Source organism: Dicentrarchus labrax, unplaced genomic scaffold (assembly GCF_905237075.1).
Source record: "Dicentrarchus labrax unplaced genomic scaffold, dlabrax2021, whole genome shotgun sequence".
NCBI classification, from domain to species: domain Eukaryota; kingdom Metazoa; phylum Chordata; class Actinopteri; family Moronidae; genus Dicentrarchus; species Dicentrarchus labrax.
In genome coordinates, this window is record NW_026136712.1 from 9,456,868 (window position 1) to 9,477,758 (window position 20,891).

General features: G+C 40.6%; 1 protein-coding gene across 2 annotated transcripts; it reads right to left on the bottom strand.

Moving 5' to 3' along the window:
* Positions 1–370: 370 nt before the first annotated feature.
* Positions 371–17,993, bottom strand: ace (angiotensin I converting enzyme (peptidyl-dipeptidase A) 1). Of its 2 annotated transcripts, none has more exons than XM_051418312.1 (26): positions 17,942–17,993; positions 17,029–17,264; positions 13,449–13,619; positions 13,230–13,317; positions 12,146–12,289; positions 11,820–12,011; positions 11,033–11,130; positions 10,701–10,870; positions 10,101–10,324; positions 9,827–9,971; positions 8,962–9,060; positions 8,159–8,281; positions 7,853–8,058; positions 7,267–7,403; positions 6,774–6,932; positions 5,830–5,917; positions 5,543–5,686; positions 4,903–5,094; positions 4,433–4,530; positions 3,760–3,932; positions 3,175–3,398; positions 2,929–3,073; positions 2,665–2,763; positions 2,364–2,486; positions 1,792–1,982; positions 371–929 (listed from the first exon to the last, which is right to left on the bottom strand). In XM_051418312.1, exons 1-26 carry the CDS (start codon positions 17,976–17,978, stop codon positions 721–723), a joined length of 3,915 nt encoding a protein of 1,304 aa, XP_051274272.1. In that variant the 5' UTR covers positions 17,979–17,993; the 3' UTR covers positions 371–720. The 2 variants fall into 2 exon arrangements, with proteins under 2 accessions (XP_051274272.1, XP_051274274.1); XM_051418314.1 differs by lacking the exon at positions 17,942–17,993 and adding an exon at positions 17,367–17,531.
* Between the last annotated feature and the right edge of the window lie 2,898 nt (positions 17,994–20,891).

Sequence of the window (20,891 nt, forward strand, 5' to 3'; positions counted from 1 at the left end):
TCACAAGTGCGTTATGGGTGGGGTGTAGGTGTGTGTACTACCCAAAGCAGCTGCCCAGCTTCTTATTTGTAGCTATCTCATGAAGCTAACAAAGTACCTGATTGAAGATCATTAAACATGTAGAGTCATGACTGTGCTGACAGGAATCAGAAAAACACAAAACAAATAGGCACTGTCACACCAATTGCACGTAATGGTGACTTATTGAGCCATGTGAGTAAAAGAACACACCTTCTGCAGCTACCTTGTGTATTCATAGTTCACTAGAGTGTCTTGAAGCTGTTATCAATCTGTCTGGGCTAAATTATCAGGTGCCCTGCTAAAAATATACCTCCTGTGTGCTGTCTTGTTTGAACACATAGGCAGAATACATATTTAATGTATTTATTGTAGAAATGCAGAGGATCCAACAAAAAAGAAATCAAATATTTAAAAAATGCTTACACAATTAATCACTTTACAAACATTCATTTAAAACATTCCCCCCCAAACCATCAAATATTGCAAATAAATTACAAAATTGTAATATTCTTTTGCATAGGCAAAAAATAATTGAACTCAAAGTGTATACAATAAATTTACAAGGCTTGGTAAGGACCAAAAAGGAAAGCAGAATTGAACAGATGCACTTTACAGTACACAAAAACACTGATGTTCACATTGAGGTTGGCACTGTGCTAGCTACAGTAAGTCAGGCCTTACTTTAGCCATCACCAATGTCTAGGTGTCTCTGATCTCCTTTTGCTTGAGCTCCAGCAAGGACAAGGACTTTTCATGCTTGTTTGACTTCCTGTACCTGTAGGCCAACAGGATGGTGGCCACCAAGAGGACCACTCCAAGGACTAACAGGATCCACTGGCCAGCCATGGCAGCTGAGCCATCCACACTCATACCCAGGAAGTCCACTTTACTAGATTTAATTTCACCTGCTGGACACACACGTAAAATACCAAATAAGTTCAATGCTGGACTGATTGTTTTTCTCATAAACGCACTTATTCATATTTATCATATTTAACAAGGCATCTTTAAAATGTAAAACAATTCAAGAGCAGCTAAAAAAAGGAAAGGAAATAGTAGAATTTTTTTTCTAAAAAAAGTAGAAAAAACACACAAGATATTTTTCCCACCAACAGATGGTGCATACCAACATGCTTGAATCTCTAAACTGCTGTGATCGGTTGCGCAAGCTGGAATGGACAGGTCTGAAAATGCAGCTCTGTAACTGGATGATATTCAGCATATGTGGCTGCTTTGTATCAATTACACTGTTGTTGCTGACGCTCAACAAAGTCAGGGTAACTTACCCCCTTCTGACACAGTGTAGTCTGAAGGAAAAAAAGTCCCTTTCTTCCACCTCCCTTATTTTCTTTTCACACTCAATTGTTTCTTTGCATCTGAATTCTGTATTTCTCTGTTGATCTGTGCGACAACAGCTGTGTTCTCTTTTCCACCACTATCTCTTCCGAACTCTCTCTTTCACTCTGTTGCTAAGAATCTCATCAATCTAATCTGTACACATCCTTTCAGCAGGATCTCATCAGTAAAACAAGAGAAGCAGGAGATTGATTTCACTGTAAGCCACAGCAGGAACCAAACTAAATTAATGCCTCTGTGTGAAGACATTGCGCCTTTTTTTCTGGGAAGGAGTTCAAAAAACATTTGGCATGGAGACTGGAAAACTTATTTAACACAAATTTCCAGCAATAAGGCTTGCCTACTTGCACATGCCTTATTTGTGTTTCTGTGAAAGTATCGAAGTATGTGGATGCATGAAAGTGTTAGACATACTAGAGGTTGAAGGTTTCCAGTCGTAGTCAGGCCACCCGCGAATATCCTTGTTCTTGTTGTTCTCTGCCTCTAGCCATTGAATGAGAGGTTGGAAATACTGCATGAGCGGCTGGGCACTCATTTTGGGCTGGCCGGTGATCATGGTCATAGCCTCGGGCCAAGGCTTACTGAAGCCCAGCTTCATCACATCACTGCAAACATTAACACAGGTCAGAGAGGAGGGTCAGAGGAGATGAGGATCAGTAGCAAGTGTGTGTGGTAGAGATGATTACACACATGGTGCAAAGTGTGTCTTCACCAGCTGCCTGCACTGACAAATACTAAAATCTTCTGTCATCACCTGTATAACGTTATTTCCACAATCATGTCTGAGCAAAATAAATACAATATAATATGATACATCGTTTTAGTTATTTCTAGTATGCACAAACATATATGAAATCCATTTTGTAATGGTGAAGAGGGCTGAGATTTTACTTAACTTCTAATTACATTGGATATCATTCTTTTCCAGAAGTTCATTATGGGTGGGTACACCTGTATGTGTGTGTACTGTAGGTGTGTGTACCAACCCCATCAGCTTCCCAGCTTCCTTAGATTTGTAGATGTCGCAGGTATGTAGAGGCCCAACATGCTTGGCAGCATCACACAGAGCCTTGTGGAACTGAAACTGGATGATGAAGCTAACGAAGTACCTGATTGAAGATCATTAAACATGTACTGTCACAGCTGCCAGAAAAACACAGCAAAACACAAACTAACTGACACCGGCACATAATTATCTATTAATTGGAGTGTGATGAAATAGTTATCAATCTATCTGTGCTCAATTATCTGGTGCCCTGCTTGTTCTGCAGAATCATGAATATTTACCTCACATAGGGCACGTTGGCAGGGATGTGGAACTTTGCACCTGGGTCGAAGTCATCCTCAGTACGGGTTACAGGTGGACACAGTCCCTGGTACTTCATTCTGCAATGCAATAAAGTATAATCTAGTTTTCATTTAAGCACATCATCATTTATTACACAATCAATCTTGTAAGTACTGATTAACCTACCTTTATTTAATAATTAATTTGAACTTTTCTAGATGATAAACACTGTACTTGTTGTACTTGTTACTGGAGAACTTTACCTGAGGTTCCACCATTCTTTATTGTACTCAGTCGATGGGATCCGTCCGTCAAATACCTTCCACCTCCACTGATCCATCAGGTAGCCAAAAGGTAGGAAGGCAATCTTGTCAAGTGCCATGCTCATCAGGAAGTTGATATCACTCTCTAGAGATAGGGACCGAAACAGCACTAATGAGCTGATTGCTGTGCTATAACATTACATGTTTTTACAGAACTGTGTAACACTTGTGGTCATGGTCCCTCACCGTGGTTGGTTTCAACTTTGTCCAGCAGGCCGATGCTCTGCAGATGTTTGGGCGTGGACACAGACAGGGCCAGCACATCACCGATGGCCTCGTGGAAGCCTGGGTTGGCTCCATCACGGAAAGACACAGGTTGGTCTTTGTACTGCAGGAAGTACTGGACATGGCCCATCTCATGGTGCACCGTGATCAGGTCATCCATAGTCACGACAGTGCACTGTTTGATCCTGGAGACACAAACAAGGCTATAATTACAGCAAAGAACCCATAAATATTACATCCTCCTGGCCTCTAGGCAATTGTTTGTTATATTTTATATACACACAGTATATATAGCCTACTGTGTATGGGAATTTGGTTAGACAGCAGTCTTACACCTTTTTAACCTTATGAACTACTGGCACAGAAGCTCAATATTTAATTAGGTTTCTTACACCAAAATAAAGCACAGAAAAAAACAGCTGCTGTATTCAGGTCTAAAGGTTGCACGTTCTAATGTTTCTGTATCAAATGTAGAAGAAACCGCCTTCCTGTCAAAGCACTGATGACAGCCTACCAATGAAATAGTTCCTGAAAAATGTATTTTACCTGAAGTCTTTTCGGTTGTAGAAATCCCATGCGGAGGCATGGCACACCACCTGCCGCCCGTCAGACGGCTTCTCCAGCATTGACTTCTCCCAGAACTCTTTTGGCATTGGCAGCAGTCCCAATGAGGTGAAAAACCTGTCTGATTCCTGGAACATTCTGGTGGCATTCCAGCCCTGAAGGGGAAAAGAAGCATATCAGAGAAGATGTGGATGTATGTGCGTGTGTATATGTGTGTGTTTGTGTATATAAATATAAACAGTTTTGCAGAGCTGAGATATTTAACATTTGGAAAAAAGCAACAGCTACATTTAGAAAATAGATGACTGCACAAAGTGTAAACAAATTGTGGTTCTAAAAAGATAGGAGGTAACATCTTGTTCCCCTCGAAAATATGTATACAGCATATTTATGTACGCTTCATGTCAGTAATGGATGTGTGTTGTATTTTGCTGCTTTTTTGCAATTAAAATCCTCTGTATTTATCCTCATTCTGCTTGATCCTCCACTTTGGACCGCATCTGTGTCTTTTCAGCGAAGCAAACTGATCCTTGACCTCTAAAGCTGCACAGCGATGGCTGGAAGAGTGCATGATTGTGTTCTTTGTGTGTGTCCTTGTGTATTCATGTGTGCAGCTGTGATTATTATGCAACAGCTGGTTGATGTGTTCATTTACCTGTGCCACCATAGCTGGAGTGGCGTCAACTTGCGTGGCATGTGGGTAGGGCATGGCCAAATCCATTATGCCAGACCACGTCTGTGCCCACATGTTGCCTGAAAGGACAGTAAACACCATTCATTTATCGTATTTCCATAAAGTTATGGGGCAAGTTGTCCTCTGCTCTGCCAGTGTTAAACCAAGTGGGATTTGTGACTGAGTCAGCTCAATCCCTAACCGTGTGGAACTGTCACACACAATCTCACGCTTGACACCTCTGAAAGGAAATTAAATCCTACCGAAATCCAAAAGCATCTACAGCCAACGACAGAATATCAATGTGGTATGCTTCCACATAAAAGAAGAGTTTAGGCTAGAGTGTTCAAATCCTTTAAATTCCATAGTGAAATACTGACTGAAGTGTGCGTTTGGCCTGTGACCTTAGCCTCAACTCCTGAAAGCCCTGAAAGTTCCTTCTTGTTACTTACCCAGCAAGTGGGCAGGAATGGGCCCCTTCAGGTTGATGTGCTTGGAGCCATACTTTTTGTACAGCGCCCTGCGAACATAGGCATGCACATTCTGATAGAGCGGCTCAAGCTCCTTCCACAGAGTCTCCAGGTCTTCCTCAAACGTAGGGGTTTCATACAGGGAGCGCCAGAAAGCCCCATTGTCTGAGTGACCTATAGACAGTACAAGGGATGAAGACACCATCAGTGAGGTGAACTTTCTAAGTCTGTAATGTTGGCAATTAAGTTTTATCCCATTGAACAGAGAGAAACTCGTTTCCTGTTTCTTTGTGCTAAGCTAAGCTAACAGGTTGCTCACAGTAGTTTCATATTTACCCTACAGACACGAAAAGTGGTATCAATCTCCTCATCAAACTCTCAGTAAGTAGGAGTATTTTCCAAAATGTCGGCTCTGTATAGCCAAGACAATCCAAATGCTACTTGCCATTGTTAGTAAGTGATGATGGAATTGTGTCACAAGTAGTTTTTTCACTCCACCAATTTAAAATGACCGAGTTAGCTTTGACTTCCTGTTCTTCAGGGCCCACATCTTTCTTTCTTTAGTTTTCAAGCAAAAGGGAGAATCTCAAGGTGGATGTAGAATTACTCTTAAAGGTCATACCATTGAGTGTGGCAGCTTTGTTGGCCAGTTCAACATATCTCTTGTAATCCTGGCGCAGTACTTTGCCAGCAGAATCTCTCCATCCTTTCCAGGCAAACAACAGTTCGTCATAATCCCTGGACTCTGCCATGATCTTCTGGAGATCTAAAAACACAGAACAATTTTTCTTGTGAAATACTTCAGGGTAATGTGTGTGTAAATGCTACATTTGCTACATTATTCATTTTATTAATATGCTTTGGAGTAAAACTCTTCATATTAGGTTGGCGTCTATTCCATATTCTTACCTGGATCCAGTGGATGGCAGGTCCCATTATCTCTGCAGACCTCAGCCACACTGTACTTTGTCTCCATGTTGGATAGGAGAGTGTTGTACTGAAAAGGTAAAGGTGTGAATCAAGCATTAGATACAACCATAAGCAATCACCTGGTTTCATTTTTTATTTTTTTTACATATTGCTAATGGTAAGTTGGCTACAGTTAGTTGTTTTCAAGAGCACCAGCCTTGAGTTGGCTGATGTGTTTAACAAATGTATTCCTTTGTGCACAGCTCCTCGAGCTCTGTGCCTGGTCCATAAAAAGAGCATTTTCTTTCACTACATCACTAGAGTTTACAAAAATGCACAGGCAAACATATCCATAGCAGCTGGCTCTTGCTCCTCCCAAGCAGATAAACAGGTTGAAAAACAAACCCATAGTATTCCATCATGTGCCTACAGTGTATATGTTATGGTTTTAATGTGGTCTTTCTACCACATTCATATTGGACTGACTAGGTTTCATTTTTTTTCCTGCAGTAGCTACCTCCTCTCTTATGGACACTTTATGAGCAACGTCATCTAGGGTGTGTGCAATATAAAGGAAATACCTGTCTTACAGGCCAGGTTACATAATTATATATTTGCCAGTAATGATTTGGTCAGAGCCCTTGTTTTTTATAAAGGTGGTGGATAATTTTGCACAGAAACAGATGAGGGAAAAGCCTGTTTTACAGCTCACACTTTCTGCATGTTAATGATTGTTTAATGAGTATTGCAAAAGTTTGTCAGGCTCAATGATCAATGCTTTGGTGCTGCTACCTGTAAGATCCAGCTTTGTGAATTCTGGGTTTTGTGTTATTAATAAGAGACTTTCCTGGTTTCCAGTAAATGGTTGTTCTTAATAAATAAGCTTTCATTGTGGTGGTGTGTTTTACGGATCCCTGTTTCATGACAAACTATTTCCTTCGCACCTCTTTCAGTTCTGCCGAGGGCAGCGCAGCCCTCTCAATGTCGCTGAGTTTTTTGATGGTGCGCTTGACTGAGCCGTCCTGGAAGTCAGTGGTGTCGTACAGACGGGCCTTCTGTCCATACTTCAGGGTGTGTGCTGACATCTCCAGGTTCTTCTGAAGCTAAAGAGGAACAATGAATACTCTTTAATTTCTCACATTCTTTATCTTTTACATAATGTGGAAGCAGCAGGGTGATTGGATGGATGGATGGACAGGTTAAAAAGTGCACAGATAGGTAATTAGGTAGATAGAAACATGCGTACATGATTAGTGACTCACTGATTCAATCAATTATTGATCCATTGACACATTTTTGATTAAGAAATAATTTGATTAATTCCCTCACTTAATGCAAAAAATAAACATGAGAAGCTACAGTCCTTCACATTTGATTGATGAAAGATGATGCCTGAGCACTGTTAAGGTCTCAGTGGAGTCAGTCAGAGGGTCTCACCATCGCCTGCTTATTGGCTTCATTGATGTCGGTGTTGTACTTCCAGGAGGCCTCAGTGTAGGCGTTCCACACTACCTCAGCTGTGCTGTTGTACTCGTTCAGAAATGTCTTTGCATCAAGCTCATCTGTATTCTTGTCTGGATTTTAAAAAAAGGACAAGTCAGCTGAAATGCAGGATGCGTACTGTAAATATAGATTCATGTAATTAAGTCTGAAAAACACTGTCACGTTTAAGCAAAATTACGATGTGTGAATTGTGATTATAATGTGTAAACACCACAGGGTTTTCATTTATTTAGGCGTTTGCTTCAAATGGAATATAAAAGTGTACTTTTCTGTTTGTGTGCCTGTAGAGACAATCTTGGAACACACTGTCAGATATTTTACCAAGGCAAAAGAAACAGTTTGCACCACATCCATCCACTTCACTCCAATTTCTTACACTGATTTATTTAGAATGCAGCTATAACTCTTATATTGTATTTTTTCCTTCCAGACATTGTATTTCATCTTTCATCTGTTATTCTGCCAATTTTCACCACTCATTTTGAGCAGTACTCTTTGGTGTGCTAGAGTCCTCTCTTACCAATATCCTCAGGGTAGCCCTCAGGAATGGGTGGGACCCAGCCGAAGTCAGGCCATCCCAAGGTCTCATTCTCATTTTGCTTTTCCAGCCACTTAATAATTGGGTCAAAGTATTTCATCAGCGAGTTAGCATCCAACTTGTTGGTCCCTATAGCCTCGTGGAGCACCTCAGGCCATGGTTTGGAAGAGCCAGCCTGAAGAATTTTCCTGGAAGAGGGAGAATAAAACTGTATTACACCACCACTGCTTCTGTAAAACTATTCGTTGTCTGTGTAATGAACTAAGGAAGACCAATAAGATTACTAACTTTAAAATGGCCCCTGCTTCTGCAGAGCGGTAGATGTCACATGTGTGCAGGGGACCGGTGTGATTGGCTGCCTCGCACAGTTTTTCATGAAGTTGGAACTGCAGGATGAAGCTGACAAAATACCTGCGGGGGGGGGGAGATTTGTGCATCTCTTCAGTGCATTACATTTACACTACTACTTTTCAAGATACCTCATTAAAGAAGTTATAATATATAAGTTATAAAATATAATAAAAGATAATAAATAATAATGAGACTGTTATTCACATAACATACTGACTACAATACTACAAAACAAAAAATTACCCCAAAGTTTAGATGATAAGAATGTTGTAACCATGTGTTTCATCCACTGTCATTCCCCACATTGTTAGAGAAACCAGCTGGGGTCAGAGGCTTTTCTTATAGCACCTCCTGCAACAAGCTTCCTGCTATTGTACGGGTATTGTACTGTTTAAAAGCACACTCCAGAGCGAGTAATTTAGTCCAGATTACAACACACAATACCTTAATACCTTAACTCCCAGATCACCAGCCATTCTTGATTGTTTGTTTACTTTGCCTTTTTATAATATCCCTGTAAATCTCATATGTATATGTGCAGGCATGTACACAAACACACACTCATCATGATTATGCAATGAAAGGGCGCTGACCCCATTTTATGGAATTTAAAAACTAGGATACAGATTGCTAGGCAAATACAAAATACATGTCATGACAATATCAATAGCTGAAGCTGTGTCTCTATCTCTTCTGTGTGTAACCTATTACATAGTGGTTGGACTAGAACAGGATGCTACCTGATGTATGGTGTGTTTCCAGGGATGTGGTATTTTGCTCCTGGATCAAAGTGCTCCTCTGTACGCCTGGTGGGCGGGCAGATGCCTTGATATTTTGTCCTATAAAGTGAAAAAAAGAGATTTATTTAGAACACACATAGGTTACATAACTAAGACATGAGTTCTGGAAAGTTATCCAGCCTATAATGACTGTTTTATGTATCCATTAAATGTCAGCTAGGCACGTGTGCTCTTTTTCCAGCAACACCTCACGTCTCACACACTCACACTCACACTCACACACACACACACACCACACACACACACACACACACACACACATAAGTGTGAAATGCCAGCCAGTACCACCACAGTCTTCTGTAGTAATACAGTGCAGCTTGAGTTGATGTGTTAGGGCTGGGATTTGCTCAGTCTCAGGTATAAAGGGGTTATGAAATAATCATTCAATATTCAATCATTCCCTGAAAGTTTCATTAGAGCAGCTATAACAATTTTTTTTAATGATAATGATATAGCACTCTTTAATGCTTCAGAGTCATCCGAGTCTGCCGCTCCCCTTGACTTTTACAGAGCTTTATAATGAGTTTCAACTCAATCTCACTGCTCTCAGTGTTGCTTTTGGCTGCAGCAGGCAGCTGTTTTCAGCCAAAAAGCTCTAAAAGCCCACTCTGCACTACCTGCTTGGCACCAAACAGCAGACAGACACAGTTAGTGACTAGTTGGTGGACATAGTGGAGCATTTAGTATCAACTTAAAAGAGGATGATATATGAACGTTCATATGTGTATCTAATGTACAAATAATTATATTTCCCAAAAACTATTCTTCTAACATGAAAGTGTATTAAGCCTGTGCATAAGGCTACCTGAGGTACCACCAGTCAGAGTTGTACCGCTCTTGAGGTGTGTGCCCACTGAACACGCCCCATCTCCACTGGTCAATGAGGTAGCCAAAGGGAAGGAAGGCTATCTTCTCCAGAGCCATCTTCAGCAGGTAGTTGATATCAGTTTCTGGAGAAACACATTACAGCATTTCATTTTTTAAGCATTTAAATGATGAAAATTGAATCTAATCGCTCTGATGTTGGAAATTTGTGGGACAGTATTTAAGTGGCTTAGATTTTATTTATGTCTCTTTACCAATGTCAGAGGTTACAGATTCCAGCAGATTAATGGTTTGCAGATGTTTGGGTGTGGAAACGGAGAGAGACAAAACATCGCCAATAGCCTCGTGAAACCCAGGGTTGGCTCCGCGACGGTAGCCGACGGGTTGGTCCTTGTACTGCAGGTAATACTGGACGTGCCCCATCTCATGGTGTACAGTAAAGAGCTGCTCCATCGTTACTGTGGTGCACTGCTTGATCCTACAGAAGATGAAACATCAATATAATCGATTAATGAATTCTCAATATCATGTTTTATTAGCAATCATTGTATTAAGTCCATAAGTATTAGGAGTGTTTTGTTCTGACTTTTATATTTTAATTCAAGGGTGTGCGCATCCACATCCAGTGAATGTTTTAAAGCAATGAATGTTTTTTGAAGGGCCATGAATCCTACACTGTTCTGGCTATGAGTGTGAAGATCTACACTGAGATCTACCCCAATAGTCACAATATGTCTGTTTTCAGCTTATACATTTTCAGCTTATAAGTGATAAGCTTAAATTAATTAAGTGTAACTATAACAAAGCGCTCATTTGTAACTAAATTCTAATAAATAAAAAATAATAAATATTACCTGAAATCTCTGCGGTTATAAAAGTCCCAGGCAGACGCATGGCACACCACCTCTCGACCTTCAGGCTTCACCAGCATGGATCCTTCCCAGAACTCATCAGGCATCTTCTCTAAACCCAAAGACGTGAAGAACTCCTCAGCCACACGGAACATGTGCGTGGCATTGTAGCCCTGCGAAGAGGAAAAGATTACAGTCACAATTCAGCTCGGTGCCATCTAACAAAAATCACCTAAAAATAGAAAAGTTACTGTATGCAAGACCTACAGAATGCTTTTTTACCCCCTCTACAATCCATCACAGCAGGTGGCACAAAATCTTTCCCCCATACTTACTTGTCGGATCATTTCATCAGTCACGTCCATGTTGGGTTTGTCAGGAAATGGGATCATCATACCATAAACATTGTTCCAGGTCTGGGCCCACATATTTCCTGAGGGTGAGGAAGAAAACACACTTAAGCAGCAATTCTAATTTGTTACGTGACCCTCCACTCAGAGGCACTGTAGGAAATACATCAGTTGCAGTGATGAGATAAGCACATAAAATGATAATACGCTGAGCAGCACGTGCGATTATATCTTTGATGATTTTTCAAGCTTTTATTAAATAATGAGTGTTTATGTTAAGAACTGCACAAAAATGATCGGATTGGGGTGGGAAGGAGAACAGGATGAGTTGAGTTAAACATGCATTATTTTTATGGGGTTTGATCCAGTTGGTAAAATAACCGAATTTGTTAAGCTCTGTGGATAAAAAATCCCTAAACAAATATTTAATTCACAATCTCTCTTAGGCAGTCTCTTTTGCCTCTTTTTTGGCACTATGCGCATCTGGGAAGACAAATGAACTGGTGATGTATACAAACAGGGGCTAAATTAGTTGTTGACCATAGTTCTGCAATAATGCACAGTAAAAATGAAGGAAAAATATATTTATTTATATTTTATATCGATATATTGACATATTGATCCAAATAAAACCGGATAAAGAATCAAAGTTGTTGTCTTCTGCGTCTTTTCTTCCCCCCCCCTTTTCTGACCTCATTTTCATACACTCCCTGATTCATGGCTCTTGACAGTAGATAGTTTACGTAAGCAACATAAAACCGCTGCGTTGTACCTAGCAGGTGGGCGGGGATGGGTCCTTTAAGGTTGATGTACTTGGGACCGTACTGGTTGTAGAGCTGGCGGCGCACAAAAGCATGCAGGTTCTGGTAGAGGGGTTCAATGGTCCTGTAGAGATGCTCAAGATCCTGCTCAAAGGTTTCAGTCTCATACCAAGAGCGCCAGTCTGCTCCAGTGTCCGCAAAACCTAAACAGGACAAAATGTTAATGTTCTGTCTCTCTGTTGCACTCCATTTCTCTTCTCTCCTCGTTCTAATCAAATGAATTACTTATTTGGAGAATTGTGAAACTTTATGCCAGAGGTCAAGAGGAAGTTCCTACCATCAGCTTGAGAGGCTTTGTTGCTGAGCTCCACAAATCTTGGGTAGTGCTGTTTGAGAGGTACACCGGATGCATTGTGCCAGCCCTCCCAGACGTACAGCAGCCTCTTGTAGCTCCTGGAGTTGGCCATGATATCTGTGAGATCTGTAAAACAGAAAAAAAATCCAACACATCGTCAGTCTTAAAAAAAAGGCTGGAAAACATACAACGCAGAAGCTGACCTAATCTGGTGCACAGACAATCAATATAACTAAAAAGCCACAAAAGTATTTCCTAAAACAATCAAGATGAATTAGTGTTTAGATGACTTCATGCTCTCCTCTCTCAGTAGGAAAAGGCGAGAACAGACAGATTATCCAAGAGATTAGCTTTGAGTTATGGCAACTCCGTGATATTCTGGGCGTCATGTAAAACAACATTTATCTTCAAAATGCCAGAAAGTGGAAATGAGGTGAAGAAAAACAGACCACAGACGATGGTTGAAATGGTGGAAAAAGTGATTGTTGACGGTCTGTTTGTTATTATAATGACACCATGTTCTTTGTGAAGGGATGTAGCACATACTTTGAATAACCCTGTTCGACCTTAGATTGTTTCCATGATAAGATACCAATAATAATTATTATTAACAATAGTAAATTAGCTTATTTATATTTGCCAGTAGGTTTAAGTAGAAATAATTGTTTTTGCTCTCTTGTCGTACTGTGTGTGCACAAGGATTTCTCTCGATTACTTTTGGCAGTTGTTCCTGACAAAACACTGAGCCATTGTTCATAATACATGCGTTAAAAGCTACATGACATGCTGTATAGCTTTTTACTCAACACTCATGGGCACATCCATAACACTTCCTTTGGAGACCTCTCTTAAGTATTTTGTCCATCCTGTTACTTTTCCAAGAGCAGATAAGATCTTAACCACTCACAACTGTTTTTCTTGCTAGGCTCCCCTCCACATTGTTATTTGTTTCATATTCCACAATAGTGCTCCGTTCCTGTTCTTTTCTAATAACTCAAAAACATCTGTATCATATAGTTCATGCATTTCAAGCCTCAAACTAAGCCTTTATTCTCTATTTACTCACGAGGTTCCAGGCTCCAGCTTATGTTTGGCTCTGGATGCACCTTGGCTGTGGAATAGATATTGTCCATGGTGCTGAGAATTGTGTTATACTGCAAACAAGAAAGAGAGATGTGAAGTCAGTCTTTGATGTTCCAAAGAGCTCAGCGCTGATACACTGACAAAAACATGACATGGACTCACAGCAAAGTTCCCAATTAGGAAATATGAAACAGGAACAAACCTCCTCTCTTTCAACCTGGGGCAGGTTGGCAGCTCCCAGTGTCTTGATCTTGTCCATCAGTTTCGTGTCTTTAGGGTCAGAGAGAGAGTTGAGAACCTCCTGAGAGAAAGTCGTCTTGGCTTTTAACCCCCACGCTGATGAGAAGGCCTGCTCTTGAAGGGACGCATTTACCTGAAGACGAGAGGAGGAGGAGGAGGAAGTGAATTAAAAAAATATATTGAATTTCTTTAAAAAATGGGTTAGTGGCGTGTAGCCGTGAAGTTGCAGATTGCAACCAACTAAATACTGCTTGCATGTTGGAGAAAGGATGGTGGCTGCAAACAAACGTGAAAGGTCCTATCTAGAGCCACTATATGGTTTGTTTTTTCTTATTTTCAGGTGATTATACACTAATAACATAGCTATGAATATTATATTCCATTTCTGCCAATCGATCCTCCTAAATGTAACCACACTAGACCTTTAATTTCTGCAATCACTCAGAAACAACTTAACAGAAATGTGAAGGCCTATTAAAGGTGGTAATAAATATATAGCATCAGTCATTAAGCTTCTTTATATCTGAAAATGATTTTTCCAAGCAAGCATGGTCCACATTGACGAAATGAAGAATTATTTTTCTCTGTAGTCAGTTATTATTTTACTATATTCATGTATGCCAGGAGTAGAAGGTGGGCAGCAATGAGACTACTGGACTAAAAAGATACTGATACAGGGGTTAATTATTTGCAGGCCTTATTGGAACAAGACCTACAATCTACTTTTTGAGGAAGCTCAGGTTCTTAGGTCCTATATATCCAGTATATATTATATATAGTTATAGTTACATATAGTTATTACATTTAGTCCTTATTCATGGCATCTGTCATTTTCATGACGGTGGCAGGGCTGTACGCTCTTGTTATTCAACTCCTATACCTACAACATGTCATTTGTGACTTCATATGTTCCTTGACAGCTGTACCAACACATCTTCCCTCTGGGATCAATAAAGTGCTCTGTCTGTCTTGGGAGCAAGGACAGAACCACAAAATAACGCTAGCTCAAGGGTAATATTTTTGAGAAATGCATTTGCCGCTCAGATACACATGTTTATATATGGCCTCACTGAATCTCCAGGATTTCTTTATGGCACTCTGGGAGGTCATGGACACACTGTAGGTGTTCTCAGCGTATACAATGACAGCGTTGGAAGAATGGATGGAGTCAAGGCTGTTGTGGAACATTGCATGAATAGTATATATGATTGATTTCACATTGATTTGCTGCTATTCAAAATGATGAACTACCACTGTACTCTTACATGTGTCCCATATACATTTTTAGATTTAATGGGTTGTAGCCCTATACTCTGTGTCAACCACAGTGTAAATTTAACTTGTTTAGTCATACTAATGGGAAATGTCTGCAAACACACTAATGATGAAACAACAGAGCAATGTGTTAGTGCTCACAGCTCGCTAGTTGCTCAACACACACCCTGATAAAACTGACAAGACAGTACCTTCGTTCCAGTAATGTTTTCATTAAAGCCTTTCTTATCTGTCTTTCTCCCTAAAATAACAGGCAGCAAAAGAGGAAGCTGGTGACAGTGAGTTGAAGCATTAACTCTGACCTTTGTGCTCTTCCTCTCAATCTCTGTCTTTTTCTCATTCGTTTTTTCCAGCATGCCTACACCCATTCGTCCACTCAGATAATCACATACTTAACCAAAGAAATACAGTAAAGATAAGGTGGAAATGCCTTTCTTGCTGTTTTTCTTTCCCTAAAGGTTTCTGTTACACAAGCTGCAATCAGTATTGTCATTTGTAAGGAGGCAAAGTGTTACAGTAACTTCTCCATTAACAAATCCTCATACTCATTTACCCTTTAAACATATGTATGTGTACAAAGAATAAGTGGACATTAATCCAACACGACTGTGAGAGTGTATTTCCAAAATAAGATTCATTCAAGACACAGTTTCTGATTGTTAGCTTTAAAGTTAAATACAATAAGGTTATTATTTAGCTAAAGAGTTATTTGAAAGTATTTGTAGCTGAAATAGTTGAATTTTAGGAAAAAATTCTGCTTGGGCGACAAAATGGATTTACAGAATTTCAAAATGAACCACTTCACATTCGAGTCGAATGAAAAAGCTGTCAGTATGCAGCAAGATGAATGACTGATTCTCAGGTTTGATAGTGACAATTGGAGGCTGCTGGTATTTCATTCTGGGGTTCAAAGGACATCAGTCATTGATATCCACGCTCATCGCTTTTTATTCAGCATGATAAGAAGTTTGTGAGCTGATCTTATTCTGTTTGATCCCCTACGCCTGATCTCACCTGAGCCTCATTTGCACCAAATCACCCTCACCTCTGAAGCTGCAAGGGCTGAGGAGGGAACTGTCTGTGCATGTGTTTGCTTTGTATGCATGAACAGACTGTACATGTTGTAATAATTTGGATGTAATGGGTTTACAGTGCAGCATAAGTGGAATGCCAACATTAAAAGATTTGTCTGTCAGGCTGAGTTGCCATATTCCCCCTGGCTGCCAGATCAGATGGACCTCATTGCTCTGATCCACTTTGATCCCATCTTTGAACTGCCCAGAAAAAAAATCATACATGGCAGCTACAAGCCTGCTCATCTTTCACCTTATATCCCAGACACATTGTGGAGAGCAGAGCATATTCTGCAGCCTGACCCTGTTGACACTAGTGTGGTGGGGGCCACATTTCCACCTGTTCAGTGTGTGTTCAAAGCCTGATAGTGTACAGAAATCCTGTTGTGACAGCTGTCCAAGCACACATAGAGAAAAAAACTCAGGCTTTTCCCTGAGTGTGTTGTTTTATAATTTGCTTTCATCAGTTTATATATGAGTATATGAATACAAATGGGGGCCTGAAGGCAAGTCTATACTTGTTCACACCTCTACAGTTTAATTTGCTCCTGCCTGGCTGTTCGTTTCTCCTGCTTTATTGACGGTATCCTATCTCCCTTGTCTTCAATGCTTATGCAAATCTTTATCAGGCATATGGTGAGACGAAGCTGTAAAACCGTTCTGCTATTAACCTTATGTCTCATAACTTGCCTCTAAATAGCCCCATTTAGAAACTCCTGCAAAGGTGAGGCATTTTACAGACTGCAAATATTGCCATATTGGACAATAAAGACTATTAGTGTGTGGAAAACTACATCCTGTGGCACACGAGTCCATCTGGAGAAACTGTATTAAGCAGAAAATAGCGTAAAACAGAAATAATAGCACATAAGACCCCCTAGAAATGTATTCAAAACTTGAAGACGTTCGCGCCGCAGGCATTTAGATCTGCTTTGTATTTCCAGTAACACACAAGCTGAGTTGGCTGCGCTGGGAGGAAACTGAGCATGTATTTCTGGAGAGAGATGAATAGGGGAGATCTCCAAGTCAAGCAGGGCTCAGCTCCACAGAAACCCTTGACCATGCATGCATTTATGGTGACGAGGTGCCAGTCCTGGCAAGAACTGATCTAAATGGGCCAATTTCATACCAACATGAGAAAAGGTTCAGCTAACATGTCACCCTCTAAGCTCAAGAATCCAGGAGTTGTCCTACCTGAAGCATGGAGTTGTGGTCCGTTATGTTGGTATTGTAGTTCCAGCTGGCAGAGACGCTGTAGAACAGCACCTGCTCGGCAGTGCTGTTGTACTCGCTGAGGAACCTTAATGCATCATCCGTGGTGTTTGCATATTCCCCTGGCAGCCAGCTTGCTGGCAGAGCCTCAGACAGTCCCAAGACTGGCTGCAGCAGCAACACTGTCCACAGAAACCTGTCCACACCGGTGCCCATGGCTAGCCTCCACCAAGTAAAGAGTGGAAGAGAAAAACTGTTAAGTGAAATAGTTGGGAGCTAAAAATACACTTGCTCCAATGAAGTGAGAAGTGAGAGTACACCTTCCCCCTGGAGCTGTTGTCTCATCCACTTCTTCACCCAGTCTGCCTGCTGGTGAAATGCACAAAAGCTAAAGCAAGCTTCTTTTTAAGTGCCAGTTTAACCCAGCCCACACTTCTCTGCAGCCTTCCCTCTTACCACTTTACAGCACTGGACATATTTCCCCCCATTCCCCTCCCTGACTACTATCTTTTCTCCCTCCCTTCTTCTTCTGTTAACCAGCCTGTCAGAATTCAGAGGGCTGGCAGTATCTTTGATAAGATCCACGTTTTTATAACTGTAGGATATGAGAGATAAGATATGACACACCAGTGCAGTGTGTCTGCCTGCCTGCCTGCCTGCCTGCCTGTAGAGTGGCGGGTCCTCAATAACCAGCACCAGAGTCTGGGACGGACTCCACATACTTTGCTCTCAGTTCCCTCCTTCAGCTGAGTGACAACAGAGGGAGGGGAGTTACAAAGACAGGGAAAATGAAAGAATGGGAATGAAAAGGGAGGGTGTGACAGCATTGAAGGCTGTGGGTTGCAAAAGCTGTGCAAGATTTGCAGAAAAGTCACAAAACAGTGAAAGGGCTCACCTTGAGTTGTGTCTTTTATAGAGATCCTGATATTCATACAGCACCGTTTCTCTTCCAAATCTGAACAAAACAGATCAAATCAAATTATTGAAAATGGTACAAAGTGTTTATCATAAAGTGCTATTTTCTCATGTGGTCAGCACTTAACTAAATTTACCCCATTAGGGATCAAAGGTCTGCAAGAACCTCCCAAAAGATTATGTTTTTGGCCGGTGGAGGAGGTTCACAGCAGTTAAGCAGTGGAAGGATTTTTTTAAGCTGTTTCCATTCTTGGCATCTTTGTAGTAAAAATCCAAAAGTGTACAGTCCCAATATGCTGAGCATGTCATAAGCCTCATTTCACTGGCTGTTGCGCAGCGACTGTCAGTGCAAATAGGACATCTTATATCAGTCACTGTCAGATTAGCGCTAGAATATGAAGGGGTAAAATATTCCACTGCGCTGTTTATTTCCTCCTCTTGGGGGGAATAAGAAACACGTGTGCACTTTCTTTCCATAATTACAGAGTAAACAAACCAGATTCAGATTCAGTTTGAATGAGGCTGTAGCAGACAACGCTCAGTGCAGATGTAATGAAGAAATAAATCCTGATCTTCTATTTATGGAGCTCATTGCACAGCGTTTAGCGCAAAGGCAGTTGTGACCTGATGAAATAGTTCTTTCTTCCGTTTTTGAAATAATCAGTAAATCCATGTCCATGTTTGATATTACCTCTCCGTGTTGATGTTAGTGGTGTAGTCCGCCATTCAAATCTACTACTGGTGTTGGATTCACAGGAAAGCTGATCACAGCCTACAGATACTTAGTCCTTACTCTGTCTGCTGCATGCACACGGGAAAGACTGCTGCTGCACATTAAACGCATAGTACTGGCAAAAAATTGGCTTTTATTGTGAAGAAACCACAAGAACCAGAATTAATTGTTACGGTGTTTACGCTGTACAAACATTCAATGGTACACAGCAAAATAACACAACGGTTTTATTATGTTGCAGGGCAGTAATGGGAGAAGGACCCACGGTGAGCTGTTAGATGAAGAGCTGCAGGCAACAGGCTGCACACCTCCAACTCCTCAGCAAGATAATCAGTTTTACTGTCCTACTGTTGGGTGGAAAACGTCCTGTGTGTTTGCTTCATGGAATGAGATCACAAATTGTACGGCTAACAAAGTAGCTCAACCGTTTTGGTGTTGTATTAAACAGCAACTTGCTGTTACCACAGGAGGCAGGTAAACCAAATTAACCAGGACTGGAAAATGCTGTGTGTGTGTGTGTGTGTGTGTGTGTGTGTGTGTGTGTGTGTGGTGTGTGTGTTACAGGGAGCGCACACATTAATAGGTATTTCTGTATATGAGCCTGTTTAGCCATCTTGTCTAATTTTTAACTGCAGTCCCTGGGCAAATGTAATGACAGCTACAAGAACAGCTACAGACCTTTTTTACAGCAGCCATTTTAACATGAAAAAAGTAGGTTAAACACAGGCATACCAATGATACTAATTAAGGTTGGCTGCTGTGGAAAAAGGTCTATACATATAGAAGAGAGGAATCATTTATATGGTGAACTTGTTAGGAAATGGTTGCTTATTTATACATTGAGCAACATTAGAAAATCATTTGCAGTGTTTCTTGCCACCTGATGAATGTAAATTGAATGTTCCTTTACCTCTGTTTTGGTCTCCACCTACTACTCTCTTTGCTTTTTCTGTGAAAACAGCTGCTTTCTGCATCTGGAGATGACACTGATGAGAGTGGTGACCTTAAAGTTGCATGTTGTAGAATTAAAACAGTGAGCACGTTTTTATAGAGCTGAGGGGGACTGCAGATGCAAATGATAATGATAAAAATAATTGCAGCCTTTAAAGCTGGTGTAGGCAATTCTAGGTAATGTGACACTTTTTTTTCAAATTCATGGAGTCTGCTAGCTTTCCAATCTGTGTGTGCAACGAAAAGTAGTAAGTTGTAAACAGGAAACAAACAAAGTGGATCGGGCAACACTAATTTGTTATTCCAGCCAGGTAGCGACAGTTGTTTCGTTATTAACAGTAGCACTACATCATGGTATTTGTCATGGATATTGGATTTCACCAGAATCACTTAACCAATCTTTACATTTCTGTTGATTCAGCAACATAAAGAAGAAGTTGTCACACGTAACATTCATATCCGGAAGACATCGTGTCAAAGCTGTCAGTATGACAGATGTGTCCAACTCTGCATTGCTACAGAGCTGTATATGACCCTGAGAAATTGTTAATTGTAGCGGTGCTATAGGTGTCATCCATTATACCAAATACTGCAAGCTATTCAGTGACAGAGAGTGAGTCTATCTCGAGATAAGCACAGACAAAATGGGGCTCTTAATTTGAATACAGATCCATTCAAAGTTGAATTGGTTTCCTGTCACATTTATCCTGCTATCCTGTTTATGCTTTATGACACCATATTCGCACTCTGTTAGAATCCATCATCCAACCAGTTGATGATTTACCTGACCCTAGCTGGGGACTTCAGATTACACTGGCATTAGTTCAACTTTGAACAAGAATAAAAAAAAATAAACCTCTGCGGTCCAGTAACATTTTCCTCTTATAGTACCATATGTTATTACACCACATAGAAATTAAACTGGTAATAATTTTTTTATAAAATATGTATTTATTTTCTCTTGACTTAATAACTTAAGACATTGTTAAACTGTCTATTTGAGTTTTGAGATACGAAGTATTAGTACTACTAGTAATAATATTAGAAGACCAACTGTACATAGGAATACACTCAATAGTTTTTGTTACAGCCAAAAACAAACCCAAATTGTTCCTCCAGCTCACTGTTGATATTCAAATCTCAAGTGTGGACTGTGTTGAGTTTGAAAACACTGACAGTGCTGTAACAAAACCAGAGAGAGTGTGTCTTTAAACTACTTAGTGACGCCACCCAGAATGAAGCAGTG